General features: G+C 45.4%; 1 protein-coding gene across 3 annotated transcripts in view; it reads left to right on the top strand.

Moving 5' to 3' along the window:
* Positions 1-24107, top strand: part of TBXAS1 (thromboxane A synthase 1) — a 174952-nt gene that overhangs the window by 57987 nt on the left and 92858 nt on the right. For all 3 annotated transcript variants that reach the window (XM_049893416.1, XM_049893418.1, XM_049893417.1), the window contains exon 4: positions 19178-19274. In XM_049893416.1, the coding sequence (XP_049749373.1) occupies positions 19178-19274 (97 nt within the window). The remainder of the gene's footprint in view (positions 1-19177; positions 19275-24107) is intronic.

Raw genomic sequence — 24107 nt, 5'->3', positions numbered from 1 at the left:
TTCGTCTGGCTCTTAACTCTAATTAATTAAGGATGCAAACATCATTTCTATTCTACTCAAAAGGAAGAATGACAAGCCATCTTTGACCATGATGATTTTTTAAAAAATCAATAACTACTACATTCAAAGGAGAAACTAATTCCCAATTCTCATATAGCTTGAAGTTTCCCTGTGATCTCTACCTCGTGAGCAGAGAAGCTTCTTCCAAACAAGTTCTCACAACACCAGAAGGATTTAAAAACCAATTTTAAATCTTGTGACTCACATAGGGCAAAAGGCAAAGATATCTAATCATCTAAAACCAAATTAACTCCAGATACACCAGTGGGAAGGAGCCCTGGTGGTGCACGTTTAAGCTCTTGGCTGCTAACCGAAAGGTTGGTGGTTCAAACCTACCCAGCAGCTCTGTGGGTAAAAGACCTGGTGATCCGCTTCCATAAAGATTATAGCCAAGAAAACCCTGGGGCAGTTCTACTCTGTCACATGGGGTCACTATGAGTCGAAATTGACTCTACAGCACCCAAAAACACGCTAGTATAAACTTTCAAACAAACAGTCATATACATACCTAGACACCCATACCCAACAACAACAAAAAACCAAACTCATTGTCAGTGAGTCGATTCCAAATCATAGCAACCGTGCAGGATAGAGTAGATCGGCCCCATAGGGTTCCTAAGGAGCAGCTGGTGGATTCAAACTGCTGACCTTTTGGTTATCAGTTGCAGCTACCAGGGCTCCTAAACACACATACGCATTTAAAATTCTACCAAATTCTGAATAATCAAAGCCCATCTTTAAAATGGAACATATTCTTTTTTCTTCCCCAGGACCTTTAAACCTCTTAGCGTTTTGGCTGATGTTTTGAAACTTTACTCCGAACATCAAGTCTTCCTGACCGGTCTTATGTAACATTTCTAGAGCTTTGTGCACAGTCATTCCCCAGCAAGGTACTGCAGCTTTCACGGTGTCTCCGTGCCCCAGGCAGATAATAGGAGCTGATTACAAAAATACATGTCTCAATTATTCTTCCCATCCCAGGACCATGCTCCTAACAACTTCTCTCCCATCCCGCCCCACACTGCTTTCCATTCATTACATGACGTTTTTCCCACTCTGGGTAAGGCCCTACATTTACTGGCTAATTCAGAAAGGCCTGATTCTCCGACATGTTCCCTGGGCCCCCCACGTTAGCCACTGAAAGGCCCTGTGGTTGTTGTTAGATGCTGTCCAGTTGGTTCTGACTCATAGTGACCCTATGTACAACAGAGTGAAACGCTGCCCAATCCTGTGCCATCTTCACAGTCGTAGTTATGCTTGAGCCCACTATTGCAGCCACTGTGTCAATCCATCTTGCTGAGGGTCTTCATCTTTTTCACTGACCCTCTACTTTACCAAGCATGGTGTCTTTCTCCAGGGACTGGTCCCTCCTGATAACATGTTCAAAGTACATAAGACAAAGTCTCTCCTTGTTTCTAATGAGCATTCTGGCTGTACTTCTTGAAAGACAGATTTGTTCGTTCTTTTGGCAGTCCATGGTATACTCAATATTCTTTGCCAACACCATAATTCAAAGGTATCAATTCTTCTTCAGTCTTCCTTATTCATTGTCCAGCTTTCACATGCATATGAGGTGATTGAAAAGCACCATGGCTTGGGTCAGGTACACCTCAGTCTTCAAGGTGACATCTTTGCTTGTCAACCTTTGAAGAGGTCCTTTGCAGCCGATTTACCTAATGCAGTGCGTCTTTTGATTTTCGACTGCTGCTTCCGTGGGTGTTGATTGTGGATCCAAGTAAAATGAAATCTTTGACAACTTCAATCTTTTCTCTGTTTATCATGATGTTGCTTATTGGTCCAGTTGTAAAGATTTTTGTTGTCTTTATGTTGAGGTGTAATCCATACTGAAAGCTGTGGTCTTTGATTTTCATCAGTAAGTGCTTCAGGTCCTCTTCACTTTCAGCAAGCAAGGTTGTGTCATCTGCGTATCACAGGTTGTTAATGAGTCTTCATCCGATCCAAATCCCCTGTTCTTCATATAGTCCAGCTTCACCTATTATTTGCTCAGCATACAGATTGAATAAGTATGGTGAAAGGATACAATCCTGATGCACAGGCCCTGTTAGCAGATGCTATTTTTACCTTAAAGAGGAACCGACCACCCATTGCTCTGAACTTATGACTAGGAGGGTGGGGTTGGCCTGTCACAGCAAGGTAGGCGGATGTGGTGATTGTGTTCGTTTCTGTTATACCCACAAGCACCTCTTGATACTACTCAGCCTACAGGGAAGGTAAGAATCCAGGTATTGAATGGAGACCACAGCCCTTCAGAACAGAACTCCCAGGGGGAGGAAACCTGAGGCTTCCTTGAACTACTCCCCACCTTCTCCATGGCCCAATGCAGTGCCTGGAGAGTATTAGCCACCAAAGAGGAGGTTGTTGAATGGACTCTCCACTGGCCTTTGAAGGCTGGCTATAACTCTGGGGGCTCACTTCTCTGGCTCACTGCCAGCCCAGAGTTTGCGCCTTATGATTGCCAGGGCCACCTGATTCTTCCAAAAGACACCATCCTCCAAGATGCTCAGATGCTGCCCCAAAGTCTCTGCTTTCTCTACCAGAGTTTGAGTTCCCCAGACTAGCCCTTGAGCAAGGAGCCTCCATTTTGGGTCCTCCTTAACCTTGGAGCAGGAGCCCTGGTGTTGCAGTGGTTAAGAGCTCGGCTGCTAACCAAAAGGTCAGCAGTTGAAATCCACCAGCCGCTCCTTGGAAACTCTATGGGGCAGTTCTACTCTGTCCTATAGGGTTGCTGTGAGTTGGAATCAACTCAACGGCAATGGCTTTAGTTTTGGTTAACCTTGAAGTCCAGTATGATGATTCATCTTCAGCTCTGAGTGGATACTTGGCCTCCTAGTCCTCCCTCCTTTAAATCTACATTTGTTAATGAGCCCATGGAGCTACTGCTAACACCGCAGAATAAAGATTCCAACTGAGCGGGTGGTATGGGTCTTCACGCTCTACAGTGTGATCCATGGTGGTGGGATTATGGGACTCTTTTTCCAGGTCAGATTGAGGACGGCATGAAGATGTGCTGGAAGGTTTTAGAGCAATGCTTTATGGTCTCTTTTGCCTGTGATTGAGTGACATTACTCCTGGTCTTCAAGCCTTAAGAGCGAACCCCGGATGAAATTAGCACTTCCTCCTTGTGCTCAGAACCAGACTGATCAATGGGAACCACACATTTCTGATTGGAATGTGTTGTTGTTAGGTGCTGTTGAGTTGGTTTTGACTCATAGTGACCCTACTTACACCAGAACGAAACACTGCCTGATTCTGAGCCATCCTCACAATCATTGTTATGCTTGAGCCCATTGTTGCAGCCACTGTGTCAATCCATCTACTTGAGTGTCTTCCTCTTTTTGGATTGTACAACCATAGAAATCATGCCTCCACCTTCCTATTGGCTACCAGCCAGCAGGCACTTTCTTTACGAAATTAGCCCCATTATCAACAAATGCTTACAACTGCCCCATCAATACCATTCATGTTCATGAATTCCTAGTGGTCGCCATCCGGAGCCCCCTTTTCCTTTATCTCACCCTTCCTGCCAAACCATTTACAATTTATGTGCTCACGTTTCAATTCTGCTTTCAGTCCCCACCCAAGTTTCCTCTTTCCCATCATGTCACTGTGGCCTTTGTGGCTTGCGTAAACTTAATCTTGTCTGTCTAGGACACTTGTTTACTTCTACTTTCTTGTTGGCTGGCCCCTGGCCCCACACTTCTCCTTCTCCTCTTCCTGGCACCAGCACTTCAATCTCTGGGTTTCCGACCTCAAGTGATTTGTCAAGATTATGTCTAAGGGACACAGGTCTCTTCACTAGAGTACTTCTCAGAAACTTTCATATAAAGAATGTGTGCTCGGAGCAACTCCAAGTGAGAACTTCCACATGCAATGTTTATTTGACCACAGAGCTTTTTTTGGTGTCGTTTTCTAGACTATCTTTTGGAACTAGAATATGGAGAACAGGGTTTGAGAGAAAACACTGATCCTAAAGAATTCCACATTAAAAAAAAACCATCGATAAGAATAGTTTACTTCACCATCGTGGATAATGAACTTTACAACTAATTACCTCCATTTCGAAGTGATTTGTTTGTGTGTATGTTTATTCTGTGGGGCTGTGGAGAGGCTGGGGATGTGTGCTCTGAGGGTTTTCCTTCTTTATTCATTCCGTTGTATCCTCATACCCAAGGAGCCCTGGTACCACAACTGTTAAGCGCCTGGCTGCTAACCAAAAGGTCAGTGGTTCGAATTCACCAGCCACTCCATGGAAGAAAGATATGGCAGTCTGCTTCCGTAAAGATTACAGCCTTGGAAACTCTATGGGACAGTTCTACTCTATTCTCTAGGGTCACTATGAGTCAGAATCGACTCAACAGCAATGAGTTTGGTTTTTGGTTATCCTCATACCCTTTCCCCAATCCCCTTCCCGCCCCCAATAGACACCCATTCCATTGTGTTTAATCTGTGTCTTTTTTTGGTATCCGTTCTTAAAAACTGTCTATTATCATTTTGTGTGTATTGTCTTTAGCTTCTGCCGATGGCAGTGTCATAGATCTCATGTACGCCTTAGTTTTTTCACTTAGCACTGTGCGTTCAAGATCCACCACGTTGCTATGTTCCCATCTAATCTTCTAACCACTGAACAGTGCTTCATCCCAGTACTGTACCCAGCCACCCTCCCCAGGAGGAATATCCGATGGCCCCAGCAAACAAGGCATCAGTGAAAATCCTCTTAAGGACCCTTTGTGGGCCTGTGTGAGAACATCTATGGGATAGATACCTTGCTTTTATGATTGGAAGACACATAATGATCTTTGTTTCCTGGGGCCACTTATGTTTTAATAATCCATAACACTTCTCCAGCATCCTACATGGATCACATTTTTCCAGTACAGGATCTCAGGTGATCATCCCAGCAATCCTGTGAGTTTGGCTGGGCAGACCCCATTATTCCCAATTATAGAGAGACAAAAGTGACCTTAAGCGGAGAAGACCACATGGCTCGTAAGAGGTACACGCAGGGCTTGTGTTTCTCCTGCTGGTTAATATTAACCTTCTCATTAATCCAAAGGTTTTTCCCATTCCACTGTCTCTTCTTGTCCCTTGGACACTCCAAACACTCTTGCCTTAGGACATTTGTCCTTGCTGTGCCCCTGCCTGGAATGCCCTTCCCTTGGGTGTTCACACACTTGACTCCTCCTCACTCACAGCTCTGCTCAGAGGTCACGGGCAGAGCTGGGCCTTCTGCATGCCCAATCCACACTAGCGCCCTCCCTCTCTCTCTGCCCATCACCTGCTCGATTTGTTCACAACACCTGTCACTCTTTGACATATGATATGTATTATGGATTGAACTCTGTTCCCCAAAAAGATATATTGAAGTCCTAACTCCTGTACCTGTGAACATGACCTTGTTTGAAGAAATAGGGTCTTTCTTTAACGTTGTCATCAGTTAAGTTAACGAGGTCGTACTGAAACAGGGTAGCCCCTAATTCTTTATGATTAATGTCATACAAAGGAGCCCTGTGGCACAACAGTTAAACCCTCAGCTACTAACTGAAAGGTCGGCAGTTTGAACTCACCCAGCAGTTCTTTGGGAGAAAAAACCTGGTCATCTGCTTCGGTAAAGATTACAGCCAAGGAAACCCTATGGGGCGGTTCTGCTCTCTCACATGGCTTCCCTGAGTCGGAACTGACTCGATGACACCCAACGGCAACAAGTGTCATATAAAAGGCAGAGCAGACACAGAGACTGAGTCATGCAGGGGGACTGCACCATGTGGGAGGAATCTAAAGGCAGCAAAGGAATGCCGAGGGCTGCGACCGCCACCAGGAGCTGGGAGAGAGGCCTGGAGCAGGAGGAATAGACACGGCTGATACCCTGATTTGGACTCCCAGCCTCCGCAACTGTGAGACAATACATTCCTGTTAAGTCCACCCCCTCAGAGGTATTTTTATACTGCAGCCCTAGGAAATTAAGACAATATGTAATATAATTGTCTTATATTGGCTCACTCTCCTGCTAGAATACAAACTTCCTGAGGACAGGATCTTGGTCTCTTCTGTTTGCTCCACTATCCCCAGCACCTAGCACAGTGCCTAACAGATAGCCTCTCGGTACACATTTTTCTTGACAAATCTTCCCCTAGAGAAACCTCAAACAGGAAGGCCTGTTAATTTGCTAATTTTGGTAATTAGTATTATTTCCTGGACACAAGAAAAGAATGGGGTTGGGGAGAGTTCTTGCCTTAATACTAAGGCTTTGGGGTGAGTGAGGGTCTGTACCCTTTCACCTTTAGTGACTTAAAAATACTCCATTAATTCAGTAGTCCACCCTCACAAAGACATCAGAGACTGACCACTCAGGGGCCAAATGACACACGGCTCAGGTAAAGACACAACCTTCTGGTTCACTCACATCATTCATAGGCTTTTATTGGGCAATGACCTTGAGCCTCACCCCCAAGGGACTGCCCTCTCACGAGTCTAACTCTCAGGGGTCAGCCTGGAGTGCTAGAATTAGCACTGGATTCGGAGTCAGATCTGACTCTGGTCTTAGCCCAGCTGCCATGTACCGGGGCACCAGAATGAGTCAGTTAACCCGTTTCCTCACTTATTAAACAGCCGAGCACCTGCCGCCTCACGGGTCTGACTGAGGATCAGAGGCTCCAGCAGAGTGTCTGTGAGCTGAGAGGCATTGAGTATCAGGGCTTTAAACATGGCTCCTCCGCCCCTCATTTCTGGGTTGGCCTCCTGGGGAGTGTGCTGGGCTCTGAGCCCCTGGCCTCACCCCTCTGGGTAGCTTCACTCGTCCCCTCAGGTTCTGCAGAAGCATAGAGGACCTCTCTGTCCTCTGTGGCCTCCTCCTGGGACTCTCAGTGAGGGGTGGCCGGTGCTGATGATGGCCTCCACAGTCACCCACCTCCTGGACCCGCGTCTTCCTGGCTATAAAGTGAGGGGGTTGGACCAGAATGATCATCTTAAAGCTTCCTTTCACCTCAAAAATACTACACCCTGTCCTGTCATTTTTCCTGCCTCTGGCTTCTCCCCGCTGTGTCTGTTGTTCCTTTACCATTGACTTCTCCTCTCTTCTGAGTTACGTACCTAGGCTTCCCGGTGCCTGCCTGGGACAGCACGACCTCTATGTACGGGCTTCCCGCCCTGTCCTTGCCTCTTCTGCAGAGCTGACAGGAGCTTCCAGAAGGTCTTCTTTTCCTATTCTGAGTCCACGTGCCATTTGGGGAGAGGGATGCTGTGATATACTCTCATACAAATATGTCCTACACATGTTCTACGTGGTAAGATGCACCCACACATGCACACACAGCATACACACTCACATGCAGACACACACTGACACATACACACAGACACACACTGACACAGACACTAACAGATACACACACTCACATGCAGACACACACTCACACTGACACACTCACACACACTCACATGCAGACACATACTGACACACACACACTGACACAGACACTAACAGATACACACACTCACATGCAGACACACTCACACTGACACACTCACACACACTCACATGCAGACACACACTGACACACACAGATACACTCACACAAATACACACTCATACACACAGGCACACACTCACACACAGAGACACACACACTCACATGCAAACCAGACACACGGGTACAAACACAGGCATACAGACACACAGACACACATAAACACTCACAAAGATGCACATATACCAAAGATACACACACACTCATACATTCATACACACATACAGACATGCACACTCATACACACACGCACACACCACAAGCACACAGATACACAGTACCCTCAGTACCCAGAAATCTACCTGCCTGGCCTAAGCCAGTGGGCGCACAGACTCAGGGACAGCCAAATGGCTACTGTAACGAGCCTTTGTCCCACGGTGTCATCTAACTGTTTATTGAGTAGCTCGATGCTGTTTGCATCAACAACTTTACCTTCTAGGCTGTTCTTCATGTTTATGATTCTTACTGTGAAAAAAATGGCTTGCCTAACATCTGTTCTGAATTTGTTGTTTTCTTTATTTTTATTTATCTATTCCCTGTGGAATTAAATTTGCACCAAGGACAGTAACTTGGATTGGAATCGTCATTGTCCTTCAGGATTTTCATGCAGTTCAATACCTGTCCTAACTACTCTGTTTTATTGCTATGAGATGTACATATATATCCGTGCGCACATGGCAGATCGGGCTGTAGCGCACCTCCGCTGTCTCCCTGGGGAAGAGGTTTTATTAACTGAATAAATTAGGGGGCTAGTCAACAACGCAGAGAGGTTTATCGTTACCGGTTTTATTCCTAGAGTCTCCCCCTTGCTGCCTGTAGTCAGAGCTCTGTTTGGGAGAGCTGCACCGTGGTTTCACAGAGTCCTGAGTCACCAGGGCCGGGAGGGCCACCTCATCTCACAGACAAAGCGGATTAAGGTCAGGGGAGAGAGGCCATGCTGCTTTCTTCCAGAGGGGATGGAGAGTCACTGCCTCAGAGCCACCAAAGGGGGCGCCGTCACTCAAGCCCACGGTACTGCTGCCCTGCCTGGCAGCTTATGGCTTCCTGGGAGTTCAGTGCTGCCATCCACTCACAGAGCCCCGCTGCAGACCCCAGCTCTCTCCCAGCAGCCTGGCTTCAGGTTTCCCATGGGTGGACGGGAGGGTGTTTGAGGGAAGAGAGCAGATGATGCTGTGGGGGTGGGAGGGCTGGCAAGGCAGGGGTGGACCCCAGCAGGGCCTCCTTTCCTGTGCAACAGCCTGGCTGAGGCCTGGTTCTCTGGCCTCTTTAAAAGCCAGCTCGTGTGAAAACGGTCCAAGTACTCATTAACCCTCGACTCTGAGCACTCAGAAGCTGAGCAGAGACAAACCCAGCACGTTCACAGCCGCAGCCACAGAAAAAGCCAGACCAAACCCATAGCTGACTCATAGCAACCCTATGGGGTTTCCAAGGCTGTAAATCTCTGTGGCAGCAGATTGCCACATCTTTCTCCCGCAGAGCTGCCGGTGGTTTGGCACCATCGACCTTACGGTTAGCAGTTGAGCGCTTAACCACTGTGCCAAAAGAACTCACAGCTGCAGCCACAAAGATCCCTAAAGAAGGGCAGGAGACCTGCTTCCATCCTGAGACTTGGGAAGTCTACCAGGTGGCAAAACTGAGCCCAGAGACTCAGGGGACTGGCCCAAAGTCACCGAGTTCTGACCCAAATGCAGTGCTCTTGCTGCCATCAGCTCCCCATTCATTCCGGGAGGGGTGTCCCTCCTCCCCTCTCTGTTACCTTTAAACACTCTTTCCATGGTCTGTGTTCTTGTCTTCCAATGCACACTCTCACACACACATAGACACACAGACCCCCAAAGACACACACACACACAGACCCCAGAGACATGTGTGTACACACACACACACACACACACACACACAGAGTACCCTCCAGTGCCCCTAATTATCCACGGCTAGGTGCAGGTTTGTCCCAGGAGTGTATTAACGGGACCACGTACAGGGCTGGCACTGAGAGCATGTTCACCAAGCATATGTGGATGGCTGAACGGATTGGTAGTATAGAGACGGTTAGACGGTTATTTTGTAACAGAACTACGGGTAGAGTTTACAGTGAGCTTTTCATTAGCTGTGTGACTAAGACAACTTCCACGTGGGTATGTGTGGTGACCCCCATGAACAGCCTACGGCTCAGTCACCCCTGACCAGGGCAGGCCTTCCGGAGCACACCTGAGCAGCCCCCAGGGTATACCAGCAGCCCTCGCTTCCTCAGGTTCCTGGAAGGCAGCTGTGACCTAATTTGTTTGAATTGATTGGTCAGTTTTAAAAAAAAGAAAGTCACCCATTAAACAAGTCAAACAGGTGTTGTTTTCGTCTACAAAATATTCACTGGCTTGACTAAATTTTCCCTTCAGCCAGGTGCTTTGGAGTTGAGTAAACAAATTCTTACATGGAGAAGTAAATGTAAATGAATCATTGCTTAAGAATTATTTGCCCCAAAAGGTGACCATATCCCCATCTAGGTGAGAGGGAGGCCAGGCCTGACCTTCTCCGTTGGGCTAGGGCTTTCCTGATCCATTAAGCAGGAACCTTCTCAGTCTCCACCTTTACAAGACACAGGCTCCACAGCCAGGAGAGCTGACCTGTGCTGTCACACCTGCTCAGGGTAGAGCTGGCCCACAAACCCGCCCTGTAGAGGACATGTGCTCAGAGCTGGGGGCACAGGCTTTGGCAGCTTCAGCTCGGGGGCATGTCCTGAACTTGGGCAAATCACTTAACCTGAGTCTCAGTTTCCTATTTTGAAAAGTCGCTATAATAACTACCTTGTCCGTTTTCTCTGAGGATTAAACAAGGTAATACAGGTAATACACTTAGAACGAGTCCTGGCAGGTAAGAACTTCTCACTCAGTAAATGCTAATAATTGCTGCTGTTGTCATAGTTACCTCGAAGGTTCTGAGAAGGGCCTTCAACTCATCCAGAGACGAATTTCACTGATACAGGAAGTTTCTTCACACCCTATAGAGCCTAGACCTAACATTCAAAGACCATAATTTAATTTCCTTTGTAAATCATAAGAAGTATAGAATTAAAACTACAGGAAACCTCAGAGATCATCTGGTTTTACTCCCCTATTTGAGAGGCAAGGAAGTGGAAACCAGGGAGTTTAGGTGTTTGTCAAGGATCCTTCCTAGAGAGGGCGGCAGAGCTGGATAACCTCAGATCCAGGCGACTGCTCCCGGTGCACTGCTTTCCAGTTGCCACACCACGTCTGGAAGCACAAGACACGGCCACGTGTTCACACACATACCTAACTGATCCTTTAGGGGAGCATGTTTGAGAACACAATGGTATTGGGAGTCCGAAAGATGAGCAGAAAAAGAGGCACCATATTAGTTAGGGCTTCTTGATCATGGGTAATGGAAACCCAAGGTAAACAAGCATGAGCACAAGCTAACTCCTTTAAGCTTGGTGGGTCAAAGGAAGGCTGAGTGAGATGGAGCCCAGGACCGTGAACTGGACTTTGTTCCTCCTAGACATGCTGTCTGTCCATCTTCAATCTCTACTTGTCTCTGTTGGTTCTCCCTGCACATTGGTTCTTTCTATGTGGCAGAAAGTTGCCACCAACAGCCCTGGAGCCATATGTTCCCAGCTGAGCAGCTCCAGGAGAGAGAGCTTCTCACCCGGGTCCAAAAACCAAAAAACCCATTGCCGTCGAGTCAATTCCGACTCATAGCAACCCTATAGGACAGAGTAGAACTGCCCCATATGGTTTCCAAGGAGCACCTGGTGGATTGGTGGATTCGAACTGCCGATCTTTTGGTTAGCAGCTATAGCACTTAACCACTATGCCACCAGTGCTTCCTTTCACCCAGGTATCCATGTATTAATCCCAGGGGAGGATTCTGATTGGCCCTGATGGGGTCATGTGCCCACCCCTTGGGCCAGTCACTGTTCAGAAGGGGATGAGATACTGCGATTGGCCATGGCTGGATCAGGTGTCTATCCCCGTGACCAGAGGGGCAGGAGTCTGTCATTGGCAGCTCCTTCAGACTGTACACCACCACCCATCAGTTGGTTGTACTGTGGTGGCTTGCATGTTGCTATGATGCTGGAAGCTATGCCACTGGTATTTCAAATACCAGCAGGGTTCCCCATGGTGGACAGGTTTCAGTGGAGTTTCCAGACTAAGAAGACTAGGAAGAAAGGCCTGGTATACTTTGGAAAATTAGCCCATGAAAAACCCCATGGATCACAACAGAAGATTATCCGATTGATGCTGAAAATGAGCCCTCTAGGCTGGAAGGTGCTACACAGTGGCCACGACAATGGACTCAAATATGCCACCATCGTGAAGATGGCACAGGACCAAGCAACGTTTCATTATATTGTACACAAAGTCGCCATGAGTCAGAGCCGACTCAACACCCACTAACAAGAACGACGAGACTGGGTGGAATAGGTGAGGGGTGGTCGCTCAAGGAGGGAAGGGCAGACAAAAACACTGGGCGTGTCCCAGGGACCCCAAAGGAAGGCTGTGTGTGCTTAAGACAAACTTCATTTACATTATTCTTCATTCGAGATTTGCCCAGGAGCTCCTCAAACCACATAGGAGCATTCTTATAAGTATACATTCACAAGATTACACAATTTACACATAAAATGGGGCCAGTTTTCTCATGAGGCTCATATATCAGCTCTGAAGGAATTCTGAAGGAATTGTTGCAAAATTGTTCTTAGCATTAGCAGCACTGCCAGAAAAAAGCGCCAGCATTCCCAAGGTGACTACTTGGACGGACAACTTCCATTTGTAGTGAATATAAAAGAATTATTTTGTTTTAAAAAATCCAGATGACATATCCAATTATTTTGATAATACTAAATCAATACGAAATACATTACCAAAATGTACGCGAGCCCCAGTGTAAACTCTTTCATTTTTCATCCAAGAGTTTTGGGACATAAGAAAGGGTGTGAGCCTTTGGCTAAGTATAGACCAGGGTTTTTAACTTGGGGTTTGTGGGGCCCCAACGTGGCTATTCTCAGTCACATCAGAACCCCTTGGGGAGCTTGTTAAAATTAGGTGGTCCAGTAGGGCTGGGTGGGGCCAGCCATCGCTATTTTCTGAGTGCTCTGAAAATCACAGGAGATTTTGACCAGCCCTAGGAAAGTGTTCTTAACGAGCCCTGACTGCTGCTAACTGAAAGGTCAGTGGTTTGAGCCTACCAGCCGCTCTTTGGGAGAAAGATGTGGCAGTCTGCTTCCGTAAAGATTTACAGCCTTGGAAACCCTATGGGGCAGTTCTACACTGTCCTATAGGGTCGCTATGAAAAGTCAGAATCAATTCAACGTTTTTTTTTTTTTTTTTTTTAGGACAGTGTTCCTTTGTATAGGACTGCTCTCCTTGTACTGGAATTTGGAGGGCTTGTTACAATGCAGATTCCTGGGCCCCACCCAGACCTACTAGATCAGACTTGGGGTGGGGAGGCGGAGCAGGGCTGTGACTCCGTAACTGATTAAGCTCCCCAGGAATCTGCCAGTGTTCAGGGAGGTCCCAGGTACTTTTTCCCCAGTTTCCCTCAAAGGTTAACATCTTGCATAACTATAGTGTGCTAGCAGAACCAGGAAACTGACAATGATACAATCCGCAGAGCTTATTAAGGTTTTACCAGTTTTACATACACTTATCTCTGTGAGGAAAACCTGGTGGTGTAGTGGTTAAGTGCTACGACTGCGAACCAAAAGGTCAGCAGTTCAAATCTACCAGGCGTTCTTGGAAACTCTATGGGGCAGTTCTACTGTGAACTATAGGATCGCTATGAGTCAGAATCAAGTCAATGGCAATGGGTTTGGTTTTGGTTTTTTGGTATTTGTGTGTATGCATATGTAAGTGGCAACCACTAGCCAAAAGGTTGGTTGTTTGAACCAACCCAGAGGTACCTCAGATGACGGGCCTAGGCATCTGCTTCCAAAAGCTCACAGCCTTGAAAACCCCATGGAACAGTTCTACTCTGCACACTTGGGGTCACCGTGAGTCAGAATCCACTCAATGGAAACAACGACAACATGCAATTTTATCCCATGTATAGATTTGTGCCACTACCACAGCCAAATGCAGGACCGGTCCATCCCACAGGCTCTCTAGTGCTACCCTCTGAAAGCCGCACCCACCCACCCTCACACCATCCCTAGCCCCTGGCAACCACTCTCTTCTCCATCTCTATAATTTTGCTATTTCAAGAATCTTGTATAAATGGAATCATACAGCATGTAACTTTTGAGATTTGCTTTTTTCACTCTGTGTAATCCCCTCGAGATCCATCTAAATTGTGTGTACTTTTTGTGCATTCTTTTTTACTGATGTGTAGAATTGCACGATATGGATATACAGAGTTGTTTGACCATCAACCCACTGAAGTACATTTGAGTTGTTTCCAGGTTTTGGCCATTATGAATCCAGGTGTTACGAAAATCAATGTACATGTTCCGAAATAAACATACATCTTCATTTCTCTGGAATAAATGCCCTAGAGTGCAGTTGATGGGTCATATGGTAAACATATGCTTAGTTTTGTAAGACACTGTCAAACTGCTTTCCAAAGTGGTTGTACCATCTTACATTCGCACCAGCAACGTACAAATGATCTAGCTTCTCCACATCCTCACCAGCATTTGGTGTTTTCACTGTTTTTTATTTTAGTCATTCTGGTAGTGTGTAGTGACATTTCATTGTGGTTTTATTTGATGTTTCCCTAATGGCTAATAATGTTGCACATATTTTCATGTGGTTACTTGCCATATGCATATCCTCTTCATTGAAATGTCTGTTTATGTCTTTTGCCCATTTTCTAATTGGATTTTTTTTTACTGTTGAGTTTTCAGAGTTCTTTATATATTCTAGATGCAGTCCATTGTCAGATATGTGGTCTGCTAATATTTTCTCCCAGTCTGTACTTTGTCTTTTTAGCCTAATAGAGTCTTTTAAAGAACAAAGGTTTTTAATTTTAATGAAGTCCAGTTTATCAATTTTTGTCTTTTATGGATTGCGCTTTTTAGTGTCAAGTCTAAGAACGCTTTGTGTAGCCCTAGATCTCAAAGATTTTCCCTTATGCTTTCTTTCCTAAAAGTTTTATAGTTTTACATTTTAAATTTAAGTCACTGATCCATTTTGAGTTAATTTTTATATAAGGTGTGAGATTCTTTTTTTTTTTTTTTTTTTTTTGCCTATGTATGTCCAATTGCTCCAGCACAGTTTGTTGAAAAGACTATCCTTTCTCCATTGAATTGCTTTTGTGCATTTGTCAAAAACCAGCTGAGTATATTTGTGCAGGTCTTTTCCATTGATCTCTGTCCATCCCTCTGCCAATACCACATAGACTTGGCTGCTGTAGCTATGTCTTGAAATCGGGTAGACTGATTACTCCCACTTTATTCTTCTTCTTCAGGATTGTTTTAGAGCTTTGGTGGTGCAGTGGTTAAGCGTTTGGCTGCTAACGAAAAGGTCGGCAGTTCAAATCCACCAGCCACTCTTTGGAAACCCTGTGGGGCAGCTCTACTCTGTCCTATAGGATCGCTATGAGTCAGAATCTACTCAACGGTAGTAGGTTTGGTTTAAGATTGTTTTGGCTATTTTAAGCCTTTGTGTATAAATTTTAGAATAAGCTTGTCTATGTCTATAAAAAAAATCTTGGTGGGGTATTTACAGGAATTATATTAAATCTATAGCTCAATTTTGGGAAAATGGAAATCTTTTCTATGTGGAGTCTTCAAAGCCATGAACATGATATGTCTTGCCACTTATTTATGTCTTCTCTGATTTCTCATCAGCATTTTTGTAATTTTTATCACACAGATCCTATACATGTTTTGTTAGGCTTATACCTAAGTATTTCATTTTCTTTGAAGTGATTGTAAATGGTATTGTGTCTTAAAATTGGTTTCCTCATGTTCATTGTTAGTATATAGAAATATAATTGATATTTTTGTGTGTTGACCTTGAATCATGTGATCTTGCTGAACTTATTTATTAGTTGTAGGATTTAAAAAAATTATTATTCCTTGGAGTTTTCTATTTAGACAATCATACCCCCCCAAAAAACCCAATGTGTCGACAATCATGTCAACTGCAATTAGGGACAGCTTTATTCCTTTCCAATCTGTTTACCTCTTATTTCTTTTTTTTACCTTATTGCACTGGCTAAAACCTCTAGTACTATGTTGAGGTAATAGTTAACACATCATTTCTGTATGGCTACTTCAAGATTCTTCCTTTGCCTTTAGTTTTCAGAAGATTATATATAATGTGTTTTGGCATGGATATCTTTCAGTTTATCCTATTTGAGGTTCGCTCAGCTTCTTAAATCTAAAAGTATATGTCTTTTGCCAAACTGGGGAATTTTCAGTCATTATTTCTTCAAACCCAAACGACTTTTAAGCACATTCTAAGTTTGAGAAGTGTTGCTTTAGAAAGAATCCCTTGATATTGAATACAAAAATGCTGTGAATACTCATTTTTCTTAGGAGAACATCCACAGCTTTCACTAGATTCTCAAAAGATTCCATGACACGTCCCATAAATTTTAAAAGGCATTGACTTATGTAGCCTTATTGGGTTGTTTTGATATTGCTTAAAACCATGGGAAAATTAGCTACTATCCTTCCTTTCTTTGTACCATATCTGTTGAATTCCTGTGACCCAAGTATCTCCCCAACATTTTTGGAAAATATAATCACTCAAGTGAATATTTTCTGAGTACCTATTGGTGCCAAAAAAAAAAAAAAAAAACTCTCATTTTTTCTTAATCAGTAAGAGGAGTTCAAAATTGTTCATTTGGCAAATGAAAAGCTCTGGACAACTGAGGATGCTAGAGGAAACTTGGCTGCTTTCACGTCTTGTGGTTTTACCCTTTAACATCTGTTCCTCACTGCTGTGAGCTGGATACAGCAGTGATCAAATTACATCCGTGAACGGATAATTTCATACACTAAAAACATGACATTGCGCAGTGGGCCCGCTTGTCATCACTCTGGTTTGCTGTGCATGTTTGGGAGTCAAGTTCTCAGACTTCCCCAATCAGGCGCATTCCTGGGCAGCTGCACGTGCCGATTCCTCTGCCCGGCTCGCGCTCACCTCCCTTTGCCAGCCCCCCTCCTGGACTAAGGCCTGCTCACCTTTCTGGACACAGCTGGGGAAGCACTGCTTCCGAGAAACCTTCATTTTCTCTCCTTCAAGCACTGAGCTGGGTGTGCCTCCAAAGTCACCCCTTCCTGCCAGATCATTGCTCTGTAGGCTGAGTACCTAACTGTCATTCCCACCAGACTATGAGATCCATGAAGGCTGGAGCTGGGTCCTGGTTGCCTTTCTACCCAGCGCTTTAATGAATAGAAAACATGCCCTTCAGTACTGCCTCTGGTTAGCGTTCATTGCCACCAAGCTGAGACTTTCACCCGTTCCTTCATTAATATCCTAAGTATCTGCTGAGCTCCTTCCATATACAGATGTGACAACCAGATGTTCACCCCTCCCCAAGCCCCCAACTGGCTTAATCTATTCTCTTTTTGTCTTACTACTGGATCTTAAAAAACTAGTTGTCATCGAGTAGATTCCAACTCATGACAATCCTGCCAACCTTTCTGTTAGTAGCCAAGTGCCTTAACCGTTTTTACCAACCAGAAACTCCTACTGGATCTTGTTGTCATGTGTTGTTGATGACACCAACCCTATAGGACAGAGAAGAATTGTCCCCATAGGTTCTCTAGGCTATAATCTTTACAGGAGCCTTGTTTTTGGCCAATGTCTTCAGTGCAGCTTGGTCTTCTTCCTTCAGCATGCAAAAGCTAGACAACGAATAAGGAAGATGGAAGAAGAATTGATGCCTTTAAATTATGGTGTTAGCAAAGAATATTGAATATACCACGTACTGCCAAAAGAATCAACAAATCTGTCTTAGAAGAAGTACAGCCAGAGTGCTCTTTAGAAGCAAGGATGGCAAGACTTCATCTCACATACTTTGGACGTGTTATTATGAGGGACCAGTCCCTGGAGAAGGACATCATGTTTGGTAAAAAAAAGAGTCAGCGAAAAAGATGAAGACCCTCAGTGAGATGGGCTGACACAGTGGCTACAACAGTGGGCTCAAACATAGCGGTAATTGTGAGGATGACACAGGACCGGGCAGTGTTTCGTTCTGTTGTACATAGGGTCGCTATGAGTTGGAACCGACTCGACGACACCTAACAACAACGATCTTCACAGGAGCAGGTCGCCAGGTCTTTTTTCCCCACAGAGCTGTTGGTGGGTTCAAACCGCTGACCTTTCTCAGTTAGCAGCCGAGCATTTAACTCTTGCACTACCAGGGCTCCTTGACCTTAAAAAAAAAAATCCCATTGCCATCGAGTCTGTTCCAATTCACAGCAACCCTGTAGGACAGGGTAGAATTGCCCCATAGAGTTTCCAAGGCTGTCACCTTTATGGAAGCAGTCTGCCACATTGTTCTTCACAGGGCGGCTGGTGGGTTTGAACCTCCGACCTTTTGGTTAGCAACTGAGCGCTTAACCACCGCACCGCCAAGGCTCCTTCTCTGGATCTTAAAAAAAAACCAAACCCAGTGCCGTTGAGTTGATTCCAACTCATACCGACCCTATAGGACAGAGTGGAACTGCCGCACAGAGTTTCCAAGGAGCGCCTGGCAGATTCAAACTGCCGACCCTTTGGTTAGCAGCTGTAGCACTTAACCACTACGCCACCAGGGTTTCCCTCTGGATCTTAAAAAAAAAAAAAAAAATCTTAGGAACCCCTTATTGTTGTATTTACATTTATAGGTCTGCCTTTCCCACCAGGCTATGAGCTCCTTGGGGGCAAGGACTGCATCTTTTTTTTTTAATAATATCTTATTGCGTTTTCAGTGAAGGTTTACACAGCAGTTTAGGTTCCCATTCAACAATTTATAACACAAGTTGCTCAGTGACATTGGTCACATTCTTCACCATGCATGAACTTTGTCGTTATTTCTGTTCTGGCTGTAACACTTCCCTTAATCTAGTTTTCCTGCCCCCTTCTATTCTCACGTTTGTTTTAAAGTAATTGTTGACTATTTGGTCTCATGCAGATGGTTTTTTTTAAAAAAGTGCAGTACTTATGGATGATATTTTTTATTTTGTGAACCAATCTGTTATTTAGCTAAAAGGTGACCTCAGGGGCTAGTTTCAGTTCAAGGCTTAAGGAGTATCTCAGGGCGACAGTCTGGCAGAGTCCTCCAGTCTCGACCAGCCCAGTAAGTCTGTTCTTTTTTTTTTTCCCCAGGAATTTGAGGTTCTATAGGGACAGTCTTATTCATTTCAGAGTCTTTAGGGACAGGTAGGAGGTGGGATTCCACACATGTCTGTCTTGGCTTCCACAAATGTCTCTGATGTTAGACCGCCACCCGTGCAGCTCCTCAGGGTTAGCGTATGTATTTCCTCATCTGCCCCGCACCTCCACCTTCTAGTTATCCTTTATCCTTCATTCCAAGCCACTGTGAATTCCTTCTGGAAAGGAGGAATGGGTGGATAAATAAACTGCATCTTAAAGAAATCTTTTTTTTTTTTTTTCTTCCAGGTACTATCTTGGTCGTCGGATGTTCATAGTTATTTCTGAACCGGACATGATCAGGCAGGTGTTGGCTGAGAACTTCAATAACTTCAGCAACAGAGCGGTACGTGGTTTTCTTTCTGCATGTGAGTGTATGGGTGGGGAGTCACTCAGGGGGCAGCTGTGCCTCTTTATCTAGTTTAGATCTGCTCAAATCAAACCTGAGGTCCCTATAAACTCAGGTTTCCAAAAGAGAAATATAGGGCTGGTACAAAGATGGCATTTACATTTAAGAAACGGTTCAAGAAAGCTAAAGGTAAAGAGAAGCTGAGCTAGTAAAAATGCTGAAGCTGGGAGGGTTTTCTAAGCTGTGTTCAAAGCTAGAGGAACCCCAAGGGCACAGGCTATGTGGCCGAGGAAGACAGAGAAGGTTCACGAAGGTGGTGGGAAAGCAAAATTTCCAACCTCTTGCACGTTCGCCTTTTCCTGAGAGTGTGAAAATATGAAGGCTGGAAAGGGGAGACAGACAACATTAGGGGAGAATTTTGTCCCCAGGTAGAAGCAGGAGCCTCGCAAAGTCCCCTTAATACTGGTTCATGTCTCTCACCCACTAAAGGGCTGTACATACCCCGTCTTTGCTGGAAAGTAGACCCCCCACTCTTTGTCTTTGATGAGGAATCCCAAAGAACAGGAGAGGTAACTGGAAACGGTGGAAGTTGGTGGTGTTCATATTTTCTGGAAATTGAGAGATAGGAATTCTAGCAAGAGAACACCAATAGCCTTCATGTTGATTTTTGGAAAATGTGTAAAGTGAATTAATAAACAGATGCTTAGGAGAATTCAGGAAAAACTGTGATAACCTCTATGTGCCAACACTTTTTTTTTTTTTTTTTGTCAAATTGAACTCATTTTCCTTTATTACAAGGTTAATTGATAATGTAGTCATTCTTTCATTGATCTTTTGTCAAACATTTAGACACCTGCCATATGCCAGGTACTGCCTAGGTGCTGATTATAAAGAGAGGGAAGATGCAGTCTTGCCCTCAAGGAGCTCACAGTCTAGTGAGGGGGGCAGAGAAGTACAGAGACCAGCACGACTCAGTATGGTGAGCATGACTACAGCAGGAAACAGCCAGCATGGGGACCAAACCAAACCAGACCAGACCAGTTGCCATCAAGTCAATTCCCACTCATGATGACGCCATGTGTTTTCAGAGTAAAAATGCTCCACAGGGTTTTCAAGATTGTGATCTTTCAGAAGTAGATCTCCGGGCCTTCCTTCTGAGGTGCCTCTGGGTGGGTTCAAACCACCAATCTTTCAGTTATTAGTCCAGCACTTAATCACTGGCACCACCCAGGGACTCCAGGATAGGGGCCAAACCAAACCTGTTGCCATCGAGTTGATTCTGACTCAAAGTGACCCTATAGGATAGAGTAGAACTGCCCCATAGGGTTTCCCAGGAGTGGCTGATGGATTCCAGCTGCCAGCCATCTGGTTAGGAGCCATAGCTCTTAACCATTGTACCACCAGGGCTCCAGGATGGGGGCAAGGGAGGTTTATTGCATGGGAAATGCCCATGGTTGAGTTAGAGAAATTAGCAGTAGAACCCCTGTATTATGTCCTGGTTGAGCCAACCAGAGGGATTTTTTCTCATTAAAATTCACAAAAACTTTATGAGATTGGTATAATTATCATCCCTATCTGAAGGTAAGGAAACTAAGGCTCAGAGAGGTTGAGTGACTGACTCCGGTCACACGACTGACCGGTGGCAGGCAGGAATCCACCAGCCATCCCCCAACTCAAGTCCAGGATTGTGTCCTTGTCACCACCAGTACAGCTGCCTCAGGGGCATTTCTGAATTGCCAAGGTTTAGTGGAGTAATTAATGGCCCTGGTTAAGCTCTAATTGAAAGTTTGCACCCACCCAGCAGCTCCGAGGGAGAAAGACCTGGTGATCTGCTTCCGCAAAGATTACAGCCTAGGAAACCCTGTGGGGCAGCTCTACCCTGTCACATGGGGTCACTATGGGGCAGAATCAACTTGACAGCACGCAAGAACAATGGAGTAATTGCTTGCCCCAAACACCGTACAGCCCCAGAGCCTCATGCCCAATTGCAGACACCACGTGGCCACTAGAAGGAAGTGACCTGGGGGAGGTGACTGCCTGCCAGGCCATCACCCCAGAACAGCTGAAGGAACTGAAGGTGGTTAGCTAGAATAGGGGCGGCTTCTCAGCTGCCTCATCCGCCCCAGACACTGTGCTGTGAGCCCTCTGTTCAAAGTCCCCTGGTGGCCTCCCGTGCCGTTGGGGTCTTAGATACTGGGTCTGACGGGCACTGTAGTTGTGGATTGCTGTTCTGTCAGGCTCTGATCAATGGGGAACGGATTCAGTAGGTGGAAGGGCCAGGACCCCCACGTCATATCCGCACAGCCAGGGAAGGCACTCCTGAGAACCTGCCGTGGTTCTTGAGCATGCCTGGCCCCTGAGGACACCAAGGATGTTCCCCAGGATGTGAGGCCCCGAGAGCTGTCCTGGGACAGGGCTGTACTCTGCTTAGTGTGCTGGGGCAGACACGCCAGTCTTCCCTCCACCTCTCTTCCAAACCATCTGTCTGCCCTTCCTAATTTCTCCCCCATGCCCCAGACCTAGGTCTCTAGGTCCAGGACCCCAAACTCCAGAGTGTGGTTCCAATTTCCTTCCTCTTTGACTCAACACAGTGTCCTCAGGATAAAGTTCAAGTTCCCAGACAAGATTAAAGGTCCTCTGCGATTCAGAGCCAGAGCCCTGGTGGCTCAGTGGTTAGGAGCTACAGCTGCTAACCAAAAGGTCGACAGTTCGAGTCCACCAGCTGCTCTTTGGAAACCCTATGGGGCAGTTCTAATCTGCCCTATAGGGTCACTATGATTTGGAATTGACTTGACAGCAAAAGTTTTTTTTTTTTTTTTAATGTAGGCTCCAACCTAATCTCCCGTTGGTCCCCAATACAGCCTATCATCCCGGCTGGCCTTGCCCCGCCCAGTCTCTCCCTAGAGGGCTCTGGGAATCTCTGCTCCTGGCCTTTGCTCTGGTGGATGCACCCGCCTAGAATTGGAGGCAGCAGAACAATGTCTCTTGCATCTTCCCAGCAACTTAAGCTTGACAGATTACTGACTTCTTTAGGTGGCTTACTCGTCCCCTGGAAGATGGGGATGGAACTACCTTCCCAGACTGCGCAAGGCTGAATGAGCTCAGGCCCAAGCCCTCCACTCGGTAGGCCTGGTAAACGCTCATCGCAGGTCAGCTGTGATAACAAGCACGCCCTCCACCTCTTCCACACCCACCCAAGTTCCAGCTGGTCTTCAAGGCTGTCCTCAGACTCTGCCTCCTCCATGGTGCCTTCTGTCTTAGTCATCTAGTGCAGCTATAACAGAAATACCACAAGTGGATGGCTTTAACAAAGAGAAATTTATTCTCTCACAGTCAAGTAGGCTACAAGTCCAAACACAGGGCATCAGCTCCAGGGAAAGGCTTTCTCTCTCTGTTGGCTCTGGAGGAAGGTCCTTATCATCAGTCTTTCCTTGGTCTGGGAGCACCTCAGCACAGGAGCCTCAGGTCCAAAGGACTGCTCTCTTGGTGGTATGAGGTCCCCCTGTCTCTCTGCTTGCTTCTCTGTTTTATATCTCAAAAGACATTGGCTTAAGACACTACCTAATCTTGTAGACCTCATCAATATAACTGCCACTAACCCATCTTATTACAACATAGTGATAGGATTTACAACATATAGGAAAATCACATAAAATGGTGGACAATCGTATAACATAGTAGACAATCACACAATACCGAGAATCATGGCCCAGCTAACTTGGCAGATATTTTGGGGGGACACAATTCAATCCATGACACCTGCCTACTTCAATCACACCCTTCCCGCTTCTCTGAGCTCCCACTTAGGCAATCCATTGCGTTTTACCTTCTGTCATTTACCTTGAAAACGAAGGTAGGGCTTTCACCCTAATTTAACTATTGGCTCTTCTAAGGCCAGGAACTCTATCTTGCACTCTTATTTTAAGCCCCAAGGCCTGAGCACATTATAAGTATTCAGTAAACAACATATTCTTGTTCAAATTAAATTGAATTTCCATCAACTTGACATTCTCCCCAGGAGAACTAGGTATTACCTGAACCTGGAGGCCCAATATATACTTTCTCTTCTCAGTCATTGACAAAAAACAAACAAACAAACAAACCCATTGTTGTTGAGTTGATTCCGGCTCATAGCAACCCCATAGGACAGAGTAGAAAGGCCCCATAGGGTTTCCAAGGAGCGGTTAGTGGAATCGAACTGCTGATATTTTGGTTAGCAGCCAAACTCTTAACCATACAAACCTGTAAAAAAGACCTATCCTAGATTCCCCTTCTGCTATCAAGTCGATTCTGACTCATAGTGACCCATAGGGTTTCCAAGGCTGTAATCTTGACGGAAGCAGACTGCCATATCTTTCTCACCCATGAAAGGTTAGCAGCCAAGCACTTAACCAGTATACCACCAGAGCTCCTCACCCTAGATTAGATCATAGGAAACCCCCACTTTTATAATTTTCCATCTGGGAATGTATCCATTTATCTTCAGCTTTGTTTATACTCTTTAAGCCAATTCCATATTCGTGATAAAACAACTCTTCCTGACTCAATCTTGTAAAAACAGCCTTTTAGAGTGGGGTTTTTCCACAGGTTTTTGAGAGTCAAATTAAATTGGGTTCTGTGGTCCCCTCTTACGCATATGCTTATTTATCTGCTCAAAGAACTCAAGATTAGCAAGGCGCGATATCTCCTTTCCAATATCAGGCTGCCTTCCTCTAATAAGCTATGTTTCTCCTATGTGTTCAGTGATTCAACTTTATTACAGATTCATTCAGTAAACATTAAACGCTTACTCGGTGCAAGATTCTGCCAAATGGTCCCTTGTGAGACGAA

Source organism: Elephas maximus, chromosome 8 (assembly GCF_024166365.1).
Source record: "Elephas maximus indicus isolate mEleMax1 chromosome 8, mEleMax1 primary haplotype, whole genome shotgun sequence".
Classification (NCBI taxonomy): domain Eukaryota; kingdom Metazoa; phylum Chordata; class Mammalia; order Proboscidea; family Elephantidae; genus Elephas; species Elephas maximus.
This window is presented reverse-complemented; position numbering and strand designations above follow the sequence as displayed.